Source organism: Pongo pygmaeus, chromosome 12 (assembly GCF_028885625.2).
Source record: "Pongo pygmaeus isolate AG05252 chromosome 12, NHGRI_mPonPyg2-v2.0_pri, whole genome shotgun sequence".
NCBI lineage: Eukaryota > Metazoa > Chordata > Mammalia > Primates > Hominidae > Pongo > Pongo pygmaeus.
In genome coordinates this window covers 123,134,009-123,143,218 of record NC_072385.2, presented here as the reverse complement: position 1 = coordinate 123,143,218, position 9,210 = coordinate 123,134,009, and the positions used below count along the sequence as shown (strand labels likewise).

Here is a 9,210-nt window from a genome sequence, read left to right as displayed (position 1 = left end):
TGAGACCAGCCTGGCCAACATCATGAAACCCCATCTCTACTAAAAATACAAAAATTAGCTGGGTGTGGTGGCGCGTACCTGTAATCCCAGCTACTAGGGAGGCTGAGGCAGGAGAATCGCTTGAACCAGGAGGCGGAGGCTGCAGTGAGCCAAGATTGTGCCACTGCACTCCAGCTTGGGCAACAGAGTGAGACTGTCTCAACAACAACAACAAACAAACAAACAAACAAACAAAAAAACCATTGTAAGTTGTAAGTGAAAGATACTAGTCACAAAAAGTCATATATTATAGAATTTCACTTATATGATATTCCTAGAATAGGCACATTCATAGACAAAAAGTATTCTAGTGGGTGTCTAGGGCAGAGGGAGCTTGAGGGTCATGGCTAAAAGGTATGGCATTCATTTTGGGGGTAATGAAGTGTTCTAAGATGAACCAGTGCTGATAGCTGCACAGCTCTGAATATACAAAAAGCCACTGGAGTATCAATTGTATGGAATGTGAAGTGCATCTCAGTAAAGCTGTTAAAAATCAAATATAATTGAAATAAAAATTCAACTACTCAGGTGCACTAGGCCCATGCCAAACACTCAGCAGCCACGTGCAGCTGCGGCTACTGTACTGGATAGTGTGGGTAAGGAGCCCTTCAGTCATTCTGAGAGCTCCACTGGACAGGCTGGACCTCCCTGGACAGCCAGGCCTCCCAGATGTCCCCTTGGAGGCTCCCAGATGTCCCCAGTCCCTGGCCTAGAAGTCATCTCTCACAATTGGCACGGCTTCGAGGTCTCCACACAAATCCGCAAGCTCTGCAGATGTAGCACCTTTGTCCATCTCATCTCTGCTCTGTTCTCAGTGCCCAGAACAGAGCCTGGAATGCAGTAAGAACCACCCCTGCCGGCTCAATAGATAGGTGCACGCACCTTCTCTGTGAGCTTTCCCCTAGGCCCCACGCTGAATCAGGGCCTGCCTTCTCCGGGGTAGCCCTCATACCTGGCTCATACATCTCCTAGCAGCTGGTCCCCACCTGCTCCCCACCTGTCCCAGCACCTGGTCCCCACTTGTCTCAGCACTTTGTCCCCACCTCTCCTAGCACTTGGCCCCCACCTGTCCCAGCATCTGGTTCCTATCTGTCCCAGCACTTGCTCTCCCCTGTTCCAGCACCAAGTCCCCACCTGTTCTAGCACTGAGTCCCCACTGTATTCTGTAGCCCTGTCACCGTGTACTGTGGCAGTCTCCTTATTCCACAGATGAAAAATTGGAGGCTTAAAGAAGTTATAACTTGCCGGCCCGGCGTGGTGGTTCGCGCCTGTAATCCCAGCACTTTTGGAGGCCGAGGTGGGCAGATCACGGGGTCAGGAGATGAGACTATCCTGGCCAACATGGTGCAACCTCATCTCTACTAAAAATACAAAAATTAGCCAGGCATGGTGGCGCGTGCCTGTAATCCCAGCTACTCAGGAGGCTGAGGCAGGTGAATTGCTTGAACCCAGGAGGCGGGGATTACAGTGAGTTGGGGTCACACCACTGCGCTCCAGCCTGGACGACAGAATGAGACTCCATCTCAAAAAAAAAAAAGTTACAGCTTGCCTAAGGCCACATGTGTTAGTATCTTAAGACTGTCATAACAAAATACCACAGACTGGGGTGGTTTAAAACAACAGAAATTTATGCTCTTACAGTTCTGGGGACCAGAGTCCAAAATCCAGGTGTCGTCATGTTTGGTTCCCTCTTGGGGACTCAGAGGGCTCCATGCGTCTCTCCCATCTTCTGGTAGCTGCCAGCAGTCCCTGCTGTACCATGGCTTGTGGCAGCATCACTCCAACCTCTGCCTGTGTTGCCATGTGGCATTCCCCCTGTGTATCCGTGTCTCTTCTTACGAGGACACCAGTGATTGGATTTAGGGCCCACCCTACCCCAGGGTGATCTCATCTTCACTTACATCTGCAAAGACCTAATTTCCAAATCAGGTCACATTCACAGGGGCCGGGGTTAAGGCTTGAGCATGTCTTTTGAGAGGACACAGTGGAACCCACAGCCTCATACCACCAGTAAGTGTCAGAGCTTGGCAAGGCCTCCACCCGTAGCCACTCTGTTCACTGTGCTATTCAACAAATGACAACGTGGGAATATGTAAGTCCATGTCACCCATTTAACAGCCAGGGAAACTGAGGGGTACATGAATGCCAGCCTTCTGCTCCCCCATCTAAGGATACAGGGCTGATCCTCACAGAGCAGGATTTGTATCTCTGCCTCTTCTCTTCCCTCCCCTGGCTTCTGGCTGCAGGCTGGTCTCGCACCTCCTGCCTTGACCTGCTATTTACAGCTGTTTCTTTCTCTTGCCCCTGTTGTCAGTGGGCACTTGCTCTCCTGGGGCCTGTGTGTGGACATTCTCTCTGCTGGGCTTTGCACCTGCTGCCCCTCCCCTCCCACTTCTGCACCCGACCAGCTTTCTCCCCACTGGGCCTGGGATTTGCTGAATGGACTTGGAGTCAGAGTCAGCCTCTGGCTGCTATGACCTGATTCAAGCTGTATTTATTTTTCCATGTCTGATATTCTCTGTTATTTTCTAATACTCAGTATGTTAATTTCACAGCCAGCTACTGAGCCACGACCTAAAGTATGAAGTGCTGACTTGTGGTCCAGACGCCTCCAGGGCCGCTGAGACGCTCTGGGTTCTGTTTCCAGCTGACTCCACCAGCCTCGGGCCTGCCAGCCTCACCTCCAAACTGTGTGGCCCTTTCAGCTGAGCAGGCAAGTGGCACTCAGACCTCCAGGCTCAGCTCACGCACTGGCTCTTCCGGGGGCCTGAGTCTCCAGCTTGTCATCACATCTCTCTAGATTCTAGATTTGTCCGCGTGCCATCCTCTCATCCTGGGGTCAATAGTGTATTAACTATGATTTCTTACTTTCTGCATTCCTGATGACTGGCAATGTGGCCTCACAGATTGGGGAGATACTGCCCCCCCAGTGGGTGACATCCTTAGAGATTGCGAAAGGCTGGAGTGTATCTTTCACATGCAAACCCACCAATTCCAGGCCCAGATCCCCAACTTCCCCTCATCAAACTCTCACACACCAAGGCAATATTTCCCTGCCCTAAATCATCCTAGGCCAGGGACCAGGCAACTAGAGACCACCTCTATAGTTCAAAGACCACCAGAATTATCCCAAGGAGCCAATCCTGGACTCTTTCCTCTGTTCTGCCCCAACTTTTCCCCCAGGAAACCCCAATAGAGGGCCTGGCCTCGTTTTCCCCTCGCTCCTGCTTCTGCCTGGCCACACCTGGAATTTCCTCTGGCGTGTCCCCTTCTCTCAGGACATGTTGGTAATGCATTCTTTCAATGGCATTGATCTCTCTAAATCCCAGCGGTAAAATTTAAATGCACCAGCCTCTCCTGGGCCTGCCGAGGTATCTGCAAACTCCCGGGTTCCACAGCACCTTGTATTTCATGACGATACAAAGGAGTAGCTGTTGGGGCTCTATCTGCTGAGGGAGCTTCATCAGACACCCCGATGCAAACCTGAGTGAGTGAAGGCTGTGCTTCTAGGCAAATGCAGCCCCTCCCTCTTCCAACCAGATGGCCGCCCCTCAGCGCCCCCTGTGGAGAAATTCAGGAAGCACCACTCTTGTATAGTACATATACCCCTCTTGTTAAGGTCATTACCCCAAACTGTTAATTATTATTTACAAAAAATATATTATCTACTAGAATGTAAACCCTGTCCCCACACCTAGGGTGGTGTGTGTATGTGTGTGAGTGTGTGTGTGTGCATTTGCACGCATGTGCCATAAGAGCTCCATAAATATTTGAATAACTGAGTGAATGAATGGGTATTTAGAAGCCCATTAAGCTCAGACTAAGATGCGATTTGAATTTAACCCTGCAGGTACTCGGACAGCTGATAAGGGGAGTAGCATGCATAAGAATTGGAAGAGGAAGCTGGGGTGTGTGTAGGAGGTAGTGTGTCGCACTGTACTGGGGAGAAGAATAGGCCTCAGAACCCAGCAGGACGATGGTTAAATCCCAGCTCCGCAGAGTGATCTCAGCAGGTTACCTGACATCTTGTTTCCTTAGGGGGTTGCTGGGAGATTAAATGACAAAACTGCAAAGCACTCAGAGACTGCACTCCGATGCACATGGAGAATAAGTGGCAACTCTTATTACTCAACCTTTCTGAGCCTCGATTTCCTACTCTGTAGTAGCATGTCATTGTCTCATGCTAAATAGAAATGAAGTAAAATTTGTAAAAACAAGTTTCACTAAATAATTCTTCATGTGATGTATTCTAATATATTCTGTTTTATGCTAACTCATTAATGAAAAAAGAATACTGTCAGTGACCCAGTAAATTGATTTCATAATCCATTAACGGACATGTCCTTAAGTTTTAAAAAACCCATCCTACAGAATACATTTTTAAATAGACTTTATATTTTAGAGCACAGTTCAACAGAAAGTACAGAGAATTCCCACATGCCCCCTGTCTCCACAGCCCTCTCCTGCGCATCAACATCTCACACAGCGTGGGACACTTGTCATGGTGGACCACCCCACGTGGACATGTCATCATCGCCCAGCACCGAGTTTGCATTAACATTCGCTCTTGGTGGTGAACATTCTATGGATTTTGACCATTGTATAATGACACGTATCCGCCATTATGGTACGTTTCACTGCCCTAAAAATCCTCTGCTCTGCCTATTCATTCTTCCCTCCCGAATGTTTTTAACACGATCTCGAGGCCATAGATGATGTCGGTAATTTGCAGTATTGATGACAGTAGTGAACCGGAGGAGAGAGACACTGTTAGGAAACTGCTGTAGAGGTTCAGGTGAGTGAGGTCAGAAGGACAGCTGTGGCCGCAAAGGCTGGAAGAGAGGAGGGTGTGGGACACTGTGCAGGAAGAGACAGGCCTCGGTCAAGGAGTGAGGAACGGGGAAGCAGGAGCCACTGGACCCTTCTGGAAGCTAGTGGCCTTGGTGTGGGACTGCAGAGAGATAGGAAGTGCCAGACGGCAAGAACTTCAATGCAGAATTAAAATCTGCTGAACAGCAGGCGTCAGTCAGCTGGGACAGCCAGAAAGCTCGGGATCAGGAGGCGGTCAAGCTGAGCTCTGCTCTCATTCCGCCTCGTGACCTTGGGCAAGTCCCTTCCCTTCTACAGGAGGCTGGACTAGATGTCCTCCTTGTACAGCGTTGCGGAGAAGGTGAGACAGTGCCACCAACACAGCAGGGCATTGCTGGGTTGGGGGTGGGTGGGGCAGGAAACGCTTCAAGGATCAGGCAGGATTTTCCTCCCACCAGAAAAAGCCGGCGCGGGTCTAAGGCCGGAGGAGGGACCCGGACATCGGAGTCGCCTTCTAAGGGGATTCCTGGAGCACATTTTCCTGCCCAGCAACAGGCGGCAGCATTCTTTCCCCACCCATCCTCTCCAAACAGCAGTGAGAGAGAACGTCTGCAGCTTGAAGCCAGGTTGCAGCCCCTCGGTGACCCGCTGCCCCCGGGAGGGGCCGGCGGTGTGCGGTGGTGGCGGCGGGCGCGGCAGCTGTGCCCGTCTGCCCAAGGGTTAATCCGTCCCCTGCAGCTGCCACGCGTGCCTTGCAGAATTTCACCAGAAGAGGGTACAGTTTGAAAAGCTCCTGACGTCAGGCTGGAATTCCTATTGTGTTTAGAAAAGGCTCGGGCAAAGCCAGCCCAAGTTCGCTCTCTGCACACCTCGAGCACCTCGCGGACGGCGTGGGTCCGCCAGCTCCGGGACCTGCCGCCGCTGCCTGCGCGCCCCGGGGCGGAGGACGGTGCCAGCCGCCCACGAGGAGACTCCGCTCCTGCAGGAGGCCGAGCTGAAGCGGCGGAGCGCGCCGCCAGCCAGCCGGGGTGAGTGCCCCGGGCGAGGCCGGCGGCCGCCAAAGCCCCCGCGGGCGAGCCCCGGCGCCCGGATGCCAGCCCCGAGCCCCACCGCCGGGTGCATGCCTCCCCCGCGGCGCGCCCCAGCCGGCTGCTGCCCGCTGTGACCGCCCTTCCCCGCAGGCGGGCGCCGGCCGGGCTCTCCCCGAGATCAGCGCACGGGTGGCACCCGCCGGACCCCCGGCGGCAGCGGCGGCGGCGGCTGCAGGGGGCGCGGGGCGGAGGCTGCGAGGGCGCGCGCAGGGAGGATGGACGGGTCCGGGGAGCGCAGCCTCCCGGAGCCGGGCAGCCAGAGCTCCGCTGCCAGCGACGACATAGAGATAGTCGTCAACGTGGGGGGCGTGCGGCAGGTGCTGTACGGGGACCTCCTCAGTCAGTACCCTGAGACCCGGCTGGCGGAGCTCATCAACTGCTTGGCTGGGGGCTACGACACCATCTTCTCCCTGTGCGACGACTACGACCCCGGCAAGCGCGAGTTCTACTTTGACAGGGACCCGGACGCCTTCAAGTGTGTCATCGAGGTGTACTATTTCGGGGAGGTCCACATGAAGAAGGGCATCTGCCCCATCTGCTTCAAGAACGAGATGGACTTCTGGAAGGTGGACCTCAAGTTCCTGGACGACTGTTGCAAGAGTCACCTGAGCGAGAAGCGCGAGGAGCTGGAGGAGATCGCGCGCCGCGTGCAGCTCATCCTGGACGACCTGGGCGTGGACGCGGCCGAGGGCCGCTGGCGCCGCTGCCAGAAGTGCGTCTGGAAATTCCTGGAGAAGCCCGAGTCGTCGTGCCCGGCGCGGGTGGTGGCCGTGCTCTCCTTCCTGCTCATCCTCGTCTCGTCCGTGGTCATGTGCATGGGCACCATCCCCGAGCTGCAGGTGCTGGACGCCGAGGGCAACCGCGTGGAGCACCCGACGCTGGAGAACGTGGAGACGGCGTGCATTGGCTGGTTCACCCTGGAGTACCTGCTGCGTCTCTTCTCGTCACCCAACAAGCTGCACTTCGCGCTGTCCTTCATGAACATTGTGGACGTGCTGGCCATCCTCCCCTTCTACGTGAGCCTCACGCTCACGCACCTGGGTGCCCGCATGATGGAGCTGACCAACGTGCAGCAGGCCGTGCAGGCACTGCGGATCATGCGCATCGCGCGCATCTTCAAGCTGGCCCGCCACTCCTCGGGCCTGCAGACCCTCACCTATGCCCTCAAGCGCAGCTTCAAGGAACTGGGGCTGCTGCTTATGTACCTGGCAGTGGGTATCTTCGTCTTCTCTGCCCTGGGCTACACCATGGAGCAGAGCCATCCAGAGACCCTGTTTAAGAGCATCCCCCAGTCCTTCTGGTGGGCCATCATCACCATGACCACCGTCGGCTACGGCGACATCTACCCCAAGACCACGCTGGGCAAGCTCAACGCGGCCATCAGCTTCTTGTGTGGGGTCATCGCCATCGCCCTGCCCATCCACCCCATCATCAACAACTTTGTCAGGTACTACAACAAGCAGCGCGTCCTGGAGACGGCGGCCAAGCACGAGCTGGAGCTGATGGAACTCAACTCCAGCAGCGGGGGCGAGGGCAAGACCGGGGGCTCCCGCAGTGACCTGGACAACCTCCCTCCAGAGCCTGCGGGGAAGGAGGCGCCGAGCTGCAGCAGCCGGCTGAAGCTCTCCCACAGCGACACCTTCATCCCCCTCCTGACCGAGGAGAAGCACCACAGGACCCGGCTCCAGAGTTGCAAGTGACAGGAGGGCCCCTCAGGCAGAGATGGACCAGGCGGTGGACAGATGGATAGATGTGGCAGGCATGTCATCGACAGCACAGAAGAGCTGTCCTGTGTCCCCCCAACCCTCCCCTGGACAGACTCTGAAGGCCCTCCCGGCACCTCTGCCAAGGCTGGGTAAGACTCCTCTGTGTTGCCTGCTGTCCAGGAGCCGGGGAGGGAGGGGTGCGCAGGAGCCGCAGGGCCGTGTGGGACGAGTGGAGGCCGCGGCCTGGCTGGCACGAGAGCCCACGCCCGCTTCTGTATCTCCCTCAATAAAGCCTCCTGCTCTGTGCACCCTCCGTGTTGTAGGTTCTGTCACAGGCTGGCTGTCACCCCCAAGAGTAGCTCAGGCACACTTCAGTGCCAGACCAGGAGGTAGGTGTGCAGCCGGGTGGTGGGGGAGCTATTTTTAGTTGAGAACTAATTAAAGAAGGGCTCATAGTCAGGTTCGGCGCCAAGGAGCCTTGCCGCATTCCAGGAGGCTCTGTGCAGGCCGTGCTTCCCTGCTGCTTCCTTCTGGGGTAAAGCTTGCTGCCCCTGTAGGCCCAGGATGGGGGAGAGTTCACAGTGCACGCCCAGCAGCCTGCAGCATTTAGTTATCACTTGCCTGGGGCCCTTTTCACAACCTCTTTCTATTCCTTCCATTGACCCTACTAGCTAGGTATCTCCATTTTACAGGTGAGGAAACTGAGGCCCGAGGTCACACAGAGAAGGGAACAATCCCAGGTCTGATGATCCCAAAGCCCATGTGTTCTCCCTGACACCAGGTGGTCTTGGGACAGAGACATCTGCTTGGCCTCATGATGAGACAATCTTTGGACCAGTACAGGGGCTGATCTTCCTTGGTGTGGGGGTGCCTGTCCTCCAGCCCATCTTTCTAGCCCTGATACCTTTGAGATAGCTGCTGAATGGATAAACCTGAGTGTGAACCCCCCGACCCGTGTCATGGTGTCTCACTGCATCTCATCTGAGAGCCCCCAGGGAACAGATCAGACAGATCTGGGTTAGAAGCCCAGGCAGTGAAGAGGAACTCTGAGATGCCTTTGAACTTAAACATTTTTCTCTAAGGCCTCTCCTCCACCACTCCCTTACCAACTTTGTGACTGTAGGCCTGCTGATTCATCTCTCTGACCCTCATTCTGATCATCTGCTAAATGGGGATATGATATTTAATAAGTACTGCAGAGAATCATGGCTTTTAGCATGGTACCTGGCACTTGGTAAGTGCTCAATAAATAGTGACTGTTTCTATTACTCTGTGCTGGGAGGGAGGTGGGTTGCACAGTTGCCCACTCTGACCTCCACTGATCTGGGCTGGGCTTGTAGGTAGGGGGAGGTTGGGGGCAGGGCATTGTCACACTGTCCTTAGTCAAAGGCTAAGAGTTGGCCCCAGCAGGCCCCTTCTGGGTTTCCATCTTCCCTGAAACCCAGAGCTCTGTCCTTCCTTCTCTTGTTAAGGCAGCTGGTGCAGTGGGAGGAGCCCTGCAGTGGGGGAAGCGCATGGGACTAGATGGGGGAGAGGGAGGTGGTGGTCCCCAGTCTGCCACCATC

At 55.0% G+C, this 9,210-nt stretch overlaps 1 protein-coding gene across 1 annotated transcript; it reads left to right on the top strand.

Annotated features, from left to right (window-relative positions):
- The first annotated feature begins 6,051 nt into the window (after nt 1-6,051).
- KCNF1 (potassium voltage-gated channel modifier subfamily F member 1) lies at nt 6,052-7,954 on the top strand. The gene has a single exon (XM_054476593.2). It carries the CDS (start codon nt 6,155-6,157, stop codon nt 7,637-7,639), a length of 1,485 nt encoding a protein of 494 aa, XP_054332568.1. The 5' UTR covers nt 6,052-6,154; the 3' UTR covers nt 7,640-7,954.
- The last annotated feature ends 1,256 nt before the right edge of the window (nt 7,955-9,210 follow it).

Excerpts from the sequence above, each read along its gene's own strand:
- KCNF1 (XM_054476593.2), top strand. The coding sequence starts at position 6,155 with ATGGACGGGTCCGGGGAGCGCAGCCTCCCGGAGCCGGGCAGCCAGAGC.